Source organism: Protopterus annectens, chromosome 2.part1, assembly GCF_019279795.1.
Source record: "Protopterus annectens isolate FY-2018-M chromosome 2.part1, PAN1.0, whole genome shotgun sequence".
Classification (NCBI taxonomy): Eukaryota; Metazoa; Chordata; order Ceratodontiformes; family Protopteridae; genus Protopterus; species Protopterus annectens.
Genome location: NC_056729.1, coordinates 41,302,673 through 41,318,994, shown reverse-complemented (window position 1 = coordinate 41,318,994; position 16,322 = coordinate 41,302,673). Strand labels below are relative to the sequence as shown.

Here is a 16,322-nt window from a genome sequence, read left to right as displayed (position 1 = left end):
CACATTACTATGCAGACTTATTGGTTTCATTCTAGTAACTTATTTACAAAACTAACAACTGTAACTGGCATGTTCTCTCTGTGGCTGCTTCTCCAAAATGGCACTTAGGGATTGCACGTGTCTGAGATATATATGTACACGTACATCCACATATCTTTCTTAAAGATATAGCATACACATTCTTACCCTATGATCTACAGTTTCCTTGTTCTCCTACAGGGAAATAAAATCTTCCCAGTGTGCCCCAAAGTAAGCTACCCCGCTCTTCTGAAAGAGGTGAGCAGGCCATGACCTACAACTCCTTCTCCTTCTTGTAAGGCTCCTCCAGTTCTGTGGCCACTAATCAAAACACTGTCACCAGGGTCTCAGTATGGGCTTCTTCTTTCTGTGTCATGCAGCCAGAAACTAGCTGTGGATTCTCATATTCATAGATTTAGAACTATTCCAAGGATATTGTGTCTTATGACCATTTATTCCTTGCCTGTACCCTCCCTAAGGACAAACCTCCTTTCTCTAGAAGTGCCATATCATCAATCCTGAATTTAATTTGTGATCTTGGTAATCCTTAAAGAAAGATAGTGAGTTCCTCTGTGGTGCTGTCACTTTGTTTGAATGTTAATCCAAATGATGGTCGTTCAAGCCTAAACTGGGACAATGCTTATTTGTGTCTGGCAGTTGAAGCAGAAGACTAAGGCTGTGAGCTGTTAATGAGATACTTCCTGTGGTACAAGGTTTGATTCTTTTAGCCTTCATATGCTAACTGTGTGACCTTGAACAAGTCATTTAACCAGACAGTCCTGCAGGGAATTTGGGCTACGATCCTAAATGGTTTCATGGACTGCATGCTTGTAGGTAGCTATCTATGAATCTAAACATGGAGGGGGAATTTATTCCAAGGACTTGGGTGGCATGAGCCTGTAAACCTGAGCTTCTACCTTGTTTTATTTATCTGATGGTAAAGATTTAGGTCCTTGGTTCTAGGACTGTTGGTGCCATAGGACTAGTGGAGATATATGAGGTCTAGGACAACCAAGTCTCTAGTGGCACAGTAAGCAAGACAGAGTTATCCCTTGCGAAGTCTACAAGACACTGAATAAAGGGATAGACCTTCCAACCTCTATTGATAGCTTGGGCACTTAAGGCCTGTGATCATTTGGTTAGGAATCTTTGGGGTCTTTGTAGTTGTGTGAGATGCTTAGTGAGACACATTCTAAAGGGGGTGCTGTACTCAATAACTGGTACAATTAATGCTGGCTATAAGGGATTAATTACCTGATTACACCTTATTGATATTCCTTTGGCAGTTATCTGCATTAAATAAAAGGATTTCTGACAACCATCATCACATGATGGTCAAGTGACATGGAGGTCCATGACTACATTTTTCTTTTATGGTGTGTTATCTTTACAGTATGAAGAGGGGAGGGGTTTGTCCACCAAAAATGATGGTACTTCATATTTTAATATTTCATTTGCGCCCATTTTTAGTACACCAAGGCTTTCTTAGAGAGCGCTCATTTTGGAGGGTATGTGTACCAGAAGGTGAGTTAACAACTCCCAGATAGCATTTGTCTACAAACTTGGTCAGGGATCCTGGTTCTCTGCTTGGAGATCTATAACGTAAATGCTAAAGAGCAGAGGCGCCAGCATTGATCCTTGAGGGACACCACTGGCCACTTTCATAGTATCTGATGACGTGCCTGCAACTCAGACTCTGCAGGTTCTATCTTTCATTCAGTTTGTTACCATCTTAAGACTCATGGATAGATTTATAAACCATTTGGGTTCTGATGGATGCCAGCATGGGGAATGGTGTAAAAGACCTTTGCCAGGTCAGGTTATACCATGTGCAGTGTCCACTACCTGCTGCCTCTGTAAACTTTTAGAAGAAATATACTAGCTTCGATAGACAGCATCTACCCTTCACAACGTGAAACTGCTGGTGATCAAGTCTTATAAAATTCTCAATATTGTACTTTATGTGGACAGTTATAATACATTCCTTAGCTTTACACTAAAGAGTTGTAAGGCTGATAACTGTAATTACCCAAGTCAGTTGTAAGGCCACCCTTATGGAGGGACATTGCTCCTGCAGTGCACCTCTTCCCAGGGACAAAACCAGTACCAGTGAATATTAAATAAGGACCTCCTTGCCTCCCTTTAACACTGCCTTGCTGTGTATGATGCATTCATTTTGTAACAGATTCTTTAGACAGCTGGCCAGTAATTCTGCAGTTATTTCTAGATCTTTTTGCCTCTATGTCTGGCAGTCATTATGCTTTCCCATCAGACGTGAGCCCATTTATTAATGCTTGAGTATCCAGCATGGAGGTGACAGCCATCCAAATAAGATCCAAATATGCTGTCAAGGTTATCATCCAAGCAGTCACGATGGTGCTATTGGCCCTTAGCCCTTAACCCTAAATTTACCTTTGCTGTAGGGGGCAGTGACATTATCCACTAGCCTGGGTTAGACTGCCATGTCCATCAAAATGGGATGCTAAGGTGACCATGCTTATATGTCATCAAGCCAATAACTGTATGCAGCCTTCTTCTCTGTTAGCCACATACATCATTCTAGATGCAAGCTATGGTGACATTTTTTTAAGGCACTAAAAAAGTCCCAGAAAGTTATACTAGCACCACATGACCACAGGGTATTCCTGACCCTCCTCTTGAGGTTTGCGTATTCCCCACATACAACACCCACTGACAGCTGCTGTAAGTGGCTTGCAATGCCATGTTGACATTGCACAGGGTGAATAGAGAGCGGCGTAGCTGAGGGGGGTGAGAGGGGTGGTCCACCCTGAGTGGCACTTTGTAATAAATGAGAAGATGTTGTTTTTTTTTTTTGGCCTGGCTGCTGGTACAGAAAGGCAAAAGTCAGGTGGTGCCATGGTGGCTTTCCATTTGACTGAGATGCACACCATGACGCATGCATGCAGCAGCAGCAGGCCAACAGGCAGCCCTTTGATGGTCGCGCAGTCGCAGACCTAGCTGTGGAACAATGTGGGAAAAATAATGGGAAACCTGGGCTGGGAAGAAGAATAAACAAAAAGCCAGAAGGCAAGCACTGGAATCAGAAACTGTAAAATTAAGGCATTAGTTTAGATGTTGATTCTGTATGGCCACTCTTACTACAATCCTCCTATTACAAAGTTAGCAGTTTCTGCAGTATCATACAAAAAAACCCTATTTAACATGAATGTTAGCCTACTGTTCTGATCGCTTAATAGAATGAAGTAATGGATGCAGCTCCAAAGAAGTATCTGATATATAATCCCACAATGAGCTTCTCTCTGTGCAGGTAATTTAAAGAGCAAGTAGAAGGTGTTTCATTCTTTTGACCTTTAGCTCCAACAGAATGCTGTAGTCCACTTGCATCACCAAGCATTCTCACTTGTTTTTCTCAGTTTGCACAAGTTATTGGCCCATAGCCATGGTGAAGCATTGCCCATGACTGTTGTCCCTGCTTTTGCTGTGGCAGGGTTCTCACTGCTCATGCTAACTTCAACAGCTCCAGTCCTATATGACCTTTTTTTTTTATTTTTGCAAAAACAACATGAGCATAGGGATAGCCACTCAGTAGTAGCTTTAAACATGATTCCAAAACATTCATGGAAGGCAAGGCATGGGATAATAGCACTACTTCTTTTTTAAAAAATGATTTATCTATTTGGACAGCCTGATGGATGCCTGCAGTTAAAGTTTTCATTTGTTTGTTTTGTTTTCTTTCCTTCACCCAGAATGTCCAGTTGAGTAAAGCCCTTGGGAGAATGAGTTGCACAAAAATCTACTACCATATTTGCCTTATTTTTGTGTTGACGTGCACACATCTGCAAGAACAACACATTGGTTTGGAATGACAGAACGTAAATATTTTTCACCCCACCACTGCTGGTTTTCATACCCCTTTAATTCTGACTGTCTCAGCAGACAATACACATTTAATTTATACTCTCATGCATTCTGCCATACTAAACTGATGTTTTGTGCTTGAATATGCATGTTACTGTATTTATAATGACACAAAACATTAACATCTTGATTGAAATTTTTATTTAGAAAATACTATTTTCTGGAGTAAACAGTCCATCATAAAACAGATTGCCAATAAGGTGTACTTTATACTGTACATTAACATAATATGTTGCCTTATCATACATATGCATGTCATTGAGATCCTACAGTTCTACTCTTTAGGTTCATAGGTTAGTACTAGGCTAATTGCCCCTTGTGGGTCATTTAAAGCCTAGCTAATTACCCCATGTGAGAATCAAACCCTGAACCTTGTGTTTGCCAGGTAAACACCTTAACCATTATGCCATCCTCCCACCCCTTAATGATTGTATGTAGCCAGGCCTGTGTATCTTGTGCATTTTGGCATTGTAGACTCAGAACAAAGGTTGAGGTTTAAACTTCTTCCTCTAAGTAACCTAATGATTAGTGTTGGTCTAAGTATGAAAATCCTTACCTTATGGGCATGCATACAAATAGATAAGAAGCATTACCACAGGAAACGTAATAAACCTTCAACATGAGAACCCATAAAAATAATCATAGCTTATTAGGCTTACTGTTCTTTCTGCTAATTTTAGCACGTATTTTCACTAATGGAAGGAAGGATTTAAGACATGTCTACCCATAGTGCAGCTGGGTAAGATAAATGATATGCCATTAGGATAAATGTCATCATCCTGTGTGTCTCCATTTCTTTCTATCTACATAGCTCTCAGAATCAGAGACTAATACCTTAAGAATTCTGCCCTTATTGTGCATTCTAGTCATGGCACATGTATTAACCCACACTGCCATTAAAATTAGTGACAAGCAGAATGGCTGTGTACTGGTGCTACAGAGTTTAACTAAAAGCAGCCCTGTTTCACTCTGCCTCTTGTGTGATGTGTCACACTCTGTTTCTCACAGAGCAGGGAATGTTACAGCACTAATTCACTGAATTTCATTCATCTGCTGTATGAATGGTAAGAGCTCTAGCCAGTATTGTGTGACGTCAGTGCCAGAGGACTCTGTGGTGGTACCAACCACAGGAATTTCAGCATGTGGTTACTCTGTTTCAAACACCTGATGTATTCTGTGACTGACAAGCAATCCACCAATAAATTGATATCCCAGTAGAAGGAGTCCGATCATTGGAGTCCAGCTGTTGAAGTATTGTTGAGTATCTGGGCTTTCTATGGGGATGCACTATGTAACACCATTTTCAGATATTTTATAAGTGACAGAAGAAAATGTGTGAAAAATCAGGAAGTTCTGCAAAATTCTGGACAATTGAAAGATATGGTTACTGGAACTATGATTGAACATACTGCCATTAACCTTAGCTCTTAACTGTCCAAAGTTTACCATAACATCCCTAATTTTCTTTATATTTTTGCTCTGTCCCTCAGAATGTTTTATATTTTCTGGTAAATCACTGACAATAGTGATAATTCAATAATGCCAGGCATTCTTATTTGTTTTTCTAGACATCGTTTTCACTTTTTGTATGACTATGATATGTATTATGTTTTATTTGGGGGGGTGGCAAACTCAAAGTCAGCCCTGGGCGGCATAATCTCTAGCTATGACACTGTCAACAGCTAATGGTAAGCCTCCACTTGCTGAGAATAATTTATTTTCACTTAATTTTATCTGTATTTTTGACCAGGGAAGAGCACTGGTCTTTATGGACCTTTTGCAGACTCAACCTGAGAGCACTCTACAGTTTAGTGATTTACACAGATTTACACAGTTACTCGGTGGAGGCTGAGGGAAACAAACCCTGGACCACTGCACCACAGGAAATGGCTCATTAACAACTCCTAATTCTTTATGCTAATTGACAGACCAATGAATGACTGGAAACCACTTGACCCTCATCCTGGAATGGTAAAACCAGCAAAAGCTACTCACTCCCACCTCCTTACCTGGCTTTTCCAGCACCCAAACTGCTACCTGAATGTAGGCCCTACAGGACATAGTCAGGTCTTTATCCTTCTGCTGCACAGCCAGGCATATTTTGGAAAAAATTTGTACCCAAGCTGAAGTAAGAAAATGGGCTGAAAATTACAGAGGAAGGATGTTTAGTCACGTTTTGGACAGTAGGATAATCAAACTCATTCTTAATAAGTGAGTGAGTTAGTCAGTCAGTCAGTCAGTCAGTCAGTCAGTTAGTCAGATAGTTAGTTAGTTAATTGCCTTTGGTTACTTGTAAATCCCAACTGAGCAATGACTCTCCACATCACATATGCTTATATAACCTATAAGTACAAATGTACTACATAACACTCAAGGCTATATAACTTAACAAGAGATCACCATGTTGCACATATTATATAGTACCAAGTGTACTACATAACACTCAAGGCTATATAACTTAACAAGAGATCTCCATGTTGCACATACTGTATAGTGCTTACAGCATAATAGGACCAGGCACATCTATACAATATAATATATACAATGTATTAAGCATTATTTTACAGTGTTGTATGGGTACCTTCCCAAAATTTTAGCATACAGACAACTAATGTGGCATATGTATATTTTATCTAAACAACTGAATTCACTTGAGGTGATTATGTTAGTAAAATTGTGACATGTTTGAGATATTTGTGTGATTTAACTGCACAGGGAGGGGACTTAATGTAGTTGATACATGGGAAGGACTGCTTTTGTAAATTCCAATGAAGTCATAACTGTTAAAAACAAACAAACAAATAAAAAGAAAGCTTACACATTGAAATGAAAAGAAATATCAGTATTTTTCAATATATTTTGAGGCCTGGAATAGATCTAAAATTGTTTATCCCAAAGCTGCTTTGAAGTCTTTATAGAATTTTGTAAACATGCCATCTCCATCTGGTACTTCAGGTTAAGGGAGGATTGTTATGATTTATGTTGTTTAAGCTGAGTTTACGCATAATATGTGTTTTCAATATTTTGAGTTTCAGTATTTTGAGTATTCAGTATTTTGAGCTTTCAGTATTTTGGTTTCAGTGTTTTGAGTTTCAGTATTTTGATATTTCAATGTTATGAAGTGAATCCATATATATATATATATATATATATATATATATATATATATATATATGTATATATATATATATATATATATATAGGGTCTATATTATATGAATGAAAGTTCATATAAGCGAACACTGTAATGAGCGAAACTCCCGGACGTCGAGGTGCGTGTTGTGGGATCGCAGTACAGTGAAGATTGGAGTTTTTGCCCTTTCCTCACTGTAGTGTGATCTCGGAGTTGGAATATATATTTAGCAGGGGTTGTGGGGAGCGCAGCCTCCCACAATATTGTTTTTGATGTCTGGGATTTTCACTCATTGAGAGTTCGCTTATATGAACTTTTATTCATATAATATAGACCCGTATTTATATATATGGTTTCACTTTAATAATATCGACATACTAAAATATCGAATTTTAGTATTTCGAGACTATAAAGTCGAAAGTGCAGTTATGTGAAACTGCATAATATCGAATCCAGAAATGGTGAATCTGCCGTTGTGTTGTCACGTTCGTGACGTGTGGTGCAGTTTGTGGATTGAGCTGGGGATTCAGGCAAGTGGTGTTCTTGTAAGGGTATTGGGTAGGGATTTTAGTGTGTGTGAGTGTGTGTAGTGGTGAGTTTTATGTGTTTGTGTCTTTAGTGCGACTTCGGAGTTAGTATATATAAGTAACGGGGGTGTGGGGGAGTGCAGCCCCCCACACGTGGGGTGTAGGGGAGCTTTCCCCTCCTGCTCATAGGTACGATAGGTGTGTTTGTTTGTTATGTTATGTTTGTGTGTGCAGTTTTCTTTGTTGTAGTGTCATTAGGTAGGTGTATGTGTGCTTGTTTGTGTGGTGGTGTGTGTATGTGAATAATCGTGATTTTTAATTTCGCAGTTGTGGGTGTCAGTTTTTTGAGCTTTCAGCTTTATAGTCTCGAGATACTTAAATTCGGTGTTTTAGTATTTCGAGACTATAAAGTGACTCCACACACACACACACACACACACACATATATATATATATATATATATATATATATATATATATATATATATATATATATATATATATATATATATATACATACATACATGCACATGTATATGTATATATTTCATTTCTTTCTGTATAATATGCTGGTTAGGAAACTGCATCATTATCTTCTAAATGTAGAAAAACTATTTTTGAAAAATAAAAGGAATGCTTTTCTGTAGAATTGCCTCATAGTTTTAACAGTAAAGACAACAGACGTGTTTACATACTGTATCATTGTGCTCTGCATTTGGTGGAGCTGTAATTGTTTTTTCACTCCTCCATTTATTCATCTATGGTTCAGTAATTTAGGGGACCTAATTCCTTTGACCCAATACATTTTTCTGCTCCCTCTTGATATTTATATTTTTGTACAGCAAGCTGCTCCAGTCCATTTTGAAGTGAATCTGCTAACTATGTTTACTATTAATTGCTTCATCTTTATACTTTTTACTAAATTTGTCAGTTTCCCTTCTATCTGTCTTATTTGTTCTTCTATTCTCAACCCTTTTTGTATCTCTAATGCCACAGTAGTAGCCATAACCTTTTCTACTGAGAACAGGTTTATACTTGAAACAGATCATTTTTTGCAGGAATGTAATGCTGTTACCATCAGGTAGTTTAGGAGATAATGATTGTGCAAAAATTTATTGTAGCAGTAGATGTAAGAAATAAATGTTAGCCCACTACCCAGTTATCAACTGACTGAGTAAATAAAATGCCTCAAAATGTTTACTGCTAAGACAAAAAAACAGTATTTTCACACACATCTGTCATGCTGGTACAGGTTTAACTGTATTTTATGTGTATGGCCACTTGGCTTTACTTATGCACTATGGTGGAAAAAGAGTTATATGCTTACCATAACTTGGAGTCTGTGCTATCCAGTGTCATTATTCATCACAAATGGGTATAGGATCCAACATTGGATTCGAGACGGCAACTAAGAAGACATTGCCGGAGTTCAAGCTTCTCCCTTTCCCAAGATCCCTAGCTATCCACAACCCTCAGATCGAGTTTGCTGGATAATAAAAGAAGGCAATGAAAACTGCCTAAAAAGATAAAAAGATAGTAAGGGACACATCCTCACTAACTCCCCATTTACCAGAAGGAGCAGGATAGAGGGTGGGAACGTGATGAATAATGACACTGGCTATCACAGATTCCAAGTTATGGTAAGTACACAACTCTTTATCTGATGCTATCCATGTCATTATTGATCTCGGATGGGTCAGAGTCTCTAGCTACTAACAACCCTGGGAGGCCTCATGGAAGGATATGCCAGAGCACAGAAGAACCAAAGGAAGCCCTGCTCCTGGACACCAAGTCTAACTTGCAATAAACGACAAAGGTATGGGGATTACACCAAGTAGCAGCAGCTAATGGCCCTGGGGTCTTTACAAGCCTAGCCACAGAATTACCCTGGGATAGTGTCACCCAACCTTAGTTCCCCATGCCTCTGTCGAGTAGAGCCACTAGTGTTATCCCTGGGGTGTAATTTCTGTTTCCCATCCACTCATCAACATTTCTCTTGAAGATGGTCAGCGAGGTGCTCTGCTTGACATGTATGGGAAGTCTGTTCCATAGCATGGGCAGTCTCTGGGTTATAAACCTGTCCCTCCAGCATGTTCTGTTAATTGTGGTAATGAAGTTGAGGTCTCTGAAGCATGTGGTGTGGAGGGATTGGGATTTCTTTAGATGTAACATTTCTAATAGAGCTGGGTCAGACATGGCTTTGTAAGTCAAGCAGAGATCGCCTCTAAGTAGGCGATATGAGACAGAGAATAGTTAGAGTTTTTTGAGTCTGTCCATATAGGACAAGTGTTTAAAGCCTAGGATCCTCTTTGTGAGGTACTTTTGTGGCCTCTCCAGTTGTTGCAGTGTCTAGTGAGGTACATGCCAAATGGGGCATTGAACTCGATGATTGGCCTAATGAGGGAAGAGTAGAGGGAGACAATGACCTCTTTTGTCCTGGATGCAAAACCCTTAGTAATGAGATGTGCCACATAGAAGGACTTTCTGACCACAGTGGCAATGTGGTGATCAATAGAGAGGTTGCTGTCAACCTGTGTTCCCAGATCTCTTATAATGTCTTCTGTGTTCAGTGGACTACCATCAATGTGGTAATTCTTGGGAACTGGGTTTTTTTCCAAAGGGGATGACGACACATTTTTTGGCATTGAGCTTAAGGCCATGGTTCTGACACCAGTTGTTGGTCACAGTGAGGCCATTTTTTAGGATGTCAACATCACTTGGGGAGTTAATAATAGCTCCCAACTTGCAATTGTCTGTGAACTTTGTCAGCCAGGGTCCCTTTGTGTTGGCCTGGACTTCAGAGAAGTAGATACCAAACAGGAGAGGACCCAGGACCAAACCCTGTGGGACTCCACTTGTGACTAATAGGCAGTCTGACTTGGAGTCAGCTACTTTCACACTGTGGGCTCAATCTGTGAGCCAATTTGCAACCCACCTAGTGATATAGGGGTTGATGCCAAGCTTAGTGAGTTTTTCTATGATTCCTGAGTGGGAAATGGTATCAAAAGCCTTGGCCAGATCAAGGTAGGCTGTATGAACCACCTTGCCTTCATCCACAACTCTGGTGACTGACTCAAAGAAGTCGACCAAGTTGAGCAGGCATGATCTACCCTTCACAAAACCAAACTGTGTGGAATATCCAGAGTTTAGAGATTCCCTATATCCTTGTTTATTAGGTCCATGATGATGTGTTCCATAGCTTTGCATATCAGACTCGACAGGCCAATGAGGCAATAGTTCCCAGCATCTGTAGTCCCTCCTCCTTTGTGGAGAGGGATAACTGCAACAGTGCACCATTAGGCAGGGACAAAGCCTGAGGTGAGGCTGTGAATGAACAGAGCACACAGGTGAGATGCCAGTTCACTCTGTAGTTCATATAGAACACAACCAGGGATTTTGTCAGGTCCCATAGAAGCTGTATTCTTGGCCTTGGACAGTGCTGTTTTAACCTGTGCAGCAGTAATACTGGTTGCCTGTCAATCTACTGGCTTTGTGATTGGTCCTTTGGGGGGGAGAGGGGGGGTAAAGTTGGCACTGAATCTGTCAGCCAGTATACTTGCAATATCTGTTGGCTCGGTATAGGAGGCACCATTGTGCAGTAGCTCAGATCAAATCTGGGTATTGCCGTTGAGATTCTTTACATAACTATAGAAGGCCTTGTGGTTGTGTTTACTATCTGCTGCAATTCTGTTTGCCAAGAAGGCAGAAGACGTCACTACCAACCTAGTAGAGTGAGCTTTGACTGGTCCAGTGAACTCCAGGTGTCTACTTTCATAAATGTAAGAAATACAACTGGCAATCCAATGAGAAATAGACACCCTGGAAACCGCTTGACCTGTCCTAGCATGAGAAAAGGCAACAAAGAGCTGATCAGACTTTCAGAACTTTTCCATCCACTTGAGATAAAAACATAGCTGTCTATGAACATCCAAACAATTCAACTGATATTCTCCCTTATTGCAAACATTGGGAAAGAACCCATGAAGATGAAATGACTGATTAAGATTTGCCTCCGAAACTACCTTAGGGGCAAAGGAAGGACTGGTCCTGACAGAGACCCTATCCTTATGGAATACCATGAATGGAGGCTTTTTGTACAGAGCCTACAATTCATAAACCCTCCTGGCTGAAGTAATCACTACCAGAAAGGCCATCTTCCTAGACAGAAATTTAAAATCACAGGTAGCTGCAGGCTCAAAAGGTTTCTGTGTTAAAGACTCTAGCACCAGAGTGAGATCCCAAGGAGGGGAGGAATCTACAGGAGTTGTGAGCAGAAAGATCCCTTTAAGGAAGGCCTTACACAGCTTAGAAGAAAAGGTGGGACTCTCGCTCAAATGGAAGTTGGAGATAGCAGCCAGTTGGAGTTTAATTGTAGAAAAACTTGCCCCCTGATGAAAAAGAGTGGCCAGGAACATCAATATGTCTGGGACAGATGCTGAAAAGGGGTCAATATTGTGCTGTTTTGCCTAGATAGAAAATCTCCTCCATTTGCTGGAATAAACCTTCTTGGTTGACGGCTTTTGGGAAGCCAAAATAATAGTCCTAACTGAGGAAGAAAGCCCGGACTGGGAGAGAATCATTTGAAATGGAGGTACCAAACAGTCAGATAAAGGGTCTAAAGATTGGGAATCAGCTCTTGTATCCAGGATGGATATTTCAGATGAGACCAAAGGAGGGAAAATCATGCCTAATGAGGCCAGAAGGGGCCAATGAGGATGAGGTGAGTCTTCAGGTGATGAGGTTTCTGTAAAACCTTGGGAATGAGAGGAGCTGGGGAATAAGCATACAGAAGACCCGGTAGCCAATCATGAACCAGATCATCCCTGGGAGACTCCCCCTTTGGGGGGATCAGGGCAAAGTATTTGTTGCATTTAAGCCCCAATGGTTGAATATCCAATTTGCCACTGACAGATTCAGGGACCACACATGAGAACTCAGGATAGATCTGCTGAGTTTGTCGGCTAAGATGTCGAAACTGCCAGGAATATGCATTGCAAGAAGAAAGCACCTGGAAGACATCACCCATTCCCACACTCTCATGGCCTCTCTGCACAGGGGATAAGAATATGTTCCCCTCTGCTTATTGATGTACCAGACCACCGCCATGTTGTCTGACTGAATTGCAATGATCCCGAGAGGGAGATAGTCTTGGAAGGCTTGCAACATTAGAAGGACTGCTCTCATCTCCAGGACATTTATGTGCAATTTGGTCTCTAAGGGGGACCACGGACCTTGGACAGTCCTTCCCCGATAATGCCCTCCCACCCCAACAGAGAGCCTTCCATGGTCACCGTGGCTTGGTGTTGGTGAAGACAGCAGGGTCTACCTAGAAGAAGGTCCTGAGCTTGGATCCACCAAGCAAGGTGATATCTGCAGACTTGAGAAATCCTGATGGTCATGCACTTGGGATGAAGGTGGGCTGACCACTATACTCAGATATGTTATATCTGGTGAGAGGGACTAACTGAATCGCCACTGCCATGGAACCTAGGGCTTGCAAGATTAAGTGAACTGAGGGGCATTCCAGATCCAGAAGGAGATGGACCTGATCCTGAATCATTTTGACTCTGTGTGGAGAAAGTGCTGCAGTTTCTGACATCGTGTCCAGAAGAACCCTGATAAATTTCAGGCTCTGACACGGGACAAGATGAGATTTGAGCAGGTTGACTGTGATGCCTAGGTCCTGAAAGAGACTGAGTGTGTAATCTGTGTCAGAATAAATTGATGTCTTGTTGGTGCCCAATCATCCCGGTACAGAAAGACCTGGAAATCTTGAAGCCAGAGTTGGGCTGCTACCACTACCATACATATGGTAAATACCCAGTGGGCTGAGGTGAGATCAAAGGGCAGGGCTCTGAACTGATAGTGACTGGCCCACAACTGGAAGTGCAGGTATCTCCTGGAGTGTCTATTTTGATGTGATAGTACATGTCCTGGAGATTCACTGTGCACATTCATTTGTCCTTGTGCAGAAGAGGCAGAATGAACTGAACAGTGATCATCCGGAACTTCAACTTCTTGACCGACAAATTTAACACAATGAGGTCCAGAATGGAACGCAAGTCTCCAGTTTTTATGGGCACTAAAAAAAAGTGAGAGTAAATCCTGGACCCTTGTTGCCCAACTGGGACCTCCCAGATAGCTCTTTTTTGAAGGAAGTCTCGAACATCTAGAAGGGCCAACTCCATTTGGTGGGGTGAAACATCCAGTAGAGATTTTTGAGTAGGAGGGAGCTGAAAAAAGGGTATGGAGCAACCTCTAGACATGATGTTTAACATCCACTGATCTGCTGTAATACTTGTCCAGGCTAGTGGGTGAAGGGAGAGATGACCACTGACTGCCTCCAGGGCAGGACAGCCGGACAGCATTTCAGGAGCACTGAGGAGGCCTCTCCCAGAAGGGTTCCCAGGAGCCCTAGTTCTGCAGACCCCTCTGCTTCTGGGATGTCATCTGCTGTCAATCCCCCTTCCCTGGCCAGAGGAAGAGGGCTCCTGAAGAGCATCCTGGAAGGAAGACTGAGACCTGTGGAACCACAGTTTCTTTTTACCCCTCTGAGTTTTGGAAAAGGATCATTGGAGAGTAGATAACTTGATCCTGACTATGGAAAGAGTCTTTTCCTCCTGCTCACTACAGGTTAAAGTTTCTTTGATTGAAGGACCAAACAAAGTTGACCTATTGAAAGGGGCATTGGTGAATTATGCCTTGAAGTTATCCGCAAACCTGCAAGGGTGAAGCTTGGCTTGGCAATGCTGGTGCCCACAGCTCAAGAGGTGGCCTCCTCTGCATTGGAGATTAACCTCATCGATGCATTAGCTATGGAAGCCAGAGTGGATAGCTTTGGAGAGACCAATTTAAGACTCTCCGGAGGCAACAACTCAGAAAAGGAAGTGGAGAATTCTGATGCCAAGTCCCTTTGCAGCCAAGTAAATTTTGCCATGTAGTTGGTTGCTGTCAGTCCAAAAGTAGCTGAGTCAAACACACTTCCCAAAATGGTCACTCGCTCGAGATTCCCTGTTCAGGAGATGGAGCATGGAGCTCTGTTTGGCAAGCTTCTTTTTTGTAGCTGTGGCCACCAAAGAAACATCAACAGGAATGCCTTTGCTCCAAAATGCCTTGTCTTTAGGAGGACTTAAGAACTTATCAGCTCTTTTGGGAACTGGTTCTACTGTGTCTGGCTCCTTTCACGTCCTGCTGGAAGTGAGATGGATGAGCTCATCAGCAGGGAGCTACACCCAGGTAGAAGATGGGCCTGTCCCAAATGCCTTCAAAAACATGGATTCCTCTGAAGACAAGGCAGGACAAGACCAACCCCTCACTCTTTAAGGGTCTCAGGGATGTCTCCAAAAGATACCTCCTCAGGCGGGAGCCTAGGGGACCCATCTCCTTCCTCAAAATCCATGTCTTCATTGACAGACTCTCAAGAGGAGTACAAGTGCTTCCTCTTGCACATCCTCAGGACTCAGAAAAGGAAGGGACCTCAATGGGGGGGCAATGCTTGTCTGAAGGCACTCACGGGAAGGCTGAAACTGGTAGGATGAAGAGGTCTCACCGCCCAAATTAGAAAGGGACTTGGGGGATTCAGAGCCAAGGTAGAGGCAGCTGCCCATGCAGAGACAGTCCTATCTATTGCCCGGAAAGCCGACGGGCTGGATGAAGCCCCCTTTTCTTACCCACCAGCCACAACAACCAGGATGGGAGAGTAGACTCTGATGCAGCACTGATGTCCCAAGATGATATCAGCCCTGAGCTGTCCAAAGCAGAGGCCCCCAAGGGGAGGGAATGGTCTGAAACTCCTGCCCTGATCTAACTCCCCAGGGACCCCGACCGACCTCCTGGGGTCGAGGCACCACCAGCTCTGAGGGCAATAGAGCTGAATTTGCCAGGGACTTGGACTGTGTTGAAACAGAAGAAATGCCTGACACTGCTGCCCTCTCTCTAGGGATGCCCTGATCCTGGGGGACTGAACCCAGATGGGTTAGTTAGGAAGAGTGGAGTTCTGTGGCTGACAAAGATCCCCTGGGCATGTGGGTAGGGAATGGCAAAAAATCCAGTTCTATTTGGGCCTTGAGAAAGCTCTTCATAATCTTATCTATATCTGAGGGCCAAAAGAAAGGAAAGGCTACTTATCTGGATGTGGTTCTAACTTGAGATGCAGGAAGCATGTCTTAATCAAATCATGGCAAACAAGATCTGAGGGTTGTGGGTAGCTAAGGATCTTGGGAAGGGGAGGAGCTGTCTTCTTAGCTGTCGTCTTGGATCCGATGTCAGATCCTACACCTGACAATGATCAATAATGACACGGATAGCATCAGATCAAGCCATTGACTGGTTCCAAATGTGATCCACAGTTCAACTTTGTTAATCATAAAAGAGTAAACAAGTCCTATTTTGAAATTAAGTGTCTCATAATATCTTATAGTGGATCTCCAAATGAATTCTGATGTTTTTCTTTTCTTCACAGGTTCAGGTTACCCTTGCACACTCCACAGATTATGTTGCTGTTCCATGTGCAAATTGTCAGTACACTAGCTGTCTGTGTGGAAATGAAGACAAAACATTTGTATGGAGCATTACACCAAAAACCATAGGTAAGAACAGCATCACCGCAATAATACATTACATTACATTCCAGTCTCCTCTTTTCAGTAGACCTGAAGTTCTCTCCAGCAGCATGGAGTATTGTGGCAGTGTTCATGAAAATGTAGCTTTTTCAGAAAAAGTTTCACAGGATTCAAAATTCTGTA

At 42.1% G+C, this 16,322-nt stretch overlaps 1 protein-coding gene across 1 annotated transcript in view; it reads left to right on the top strand.

The window, feature by feature from the left end:
- LOC122794819 (alpha-2-macroglobulin-like protein 1) overlaps window positions 1–16,322 on the top strand; it is a 989,874-nt gene that overhangs the window by 749,342 nt on the left and 224,210 nt on the right. Inside the window, exon 20 of the mRNA XM_044063423.1 lies at window positions 16,040–16,166. Within this exon, the coding sequence (XP_043919358.1) occupies window positions 16,040–16,166 (127 nt within the window). The remainder of the gene's footprint in view (window positions 1–16,039; window positions 16,167–16,322) is intronic.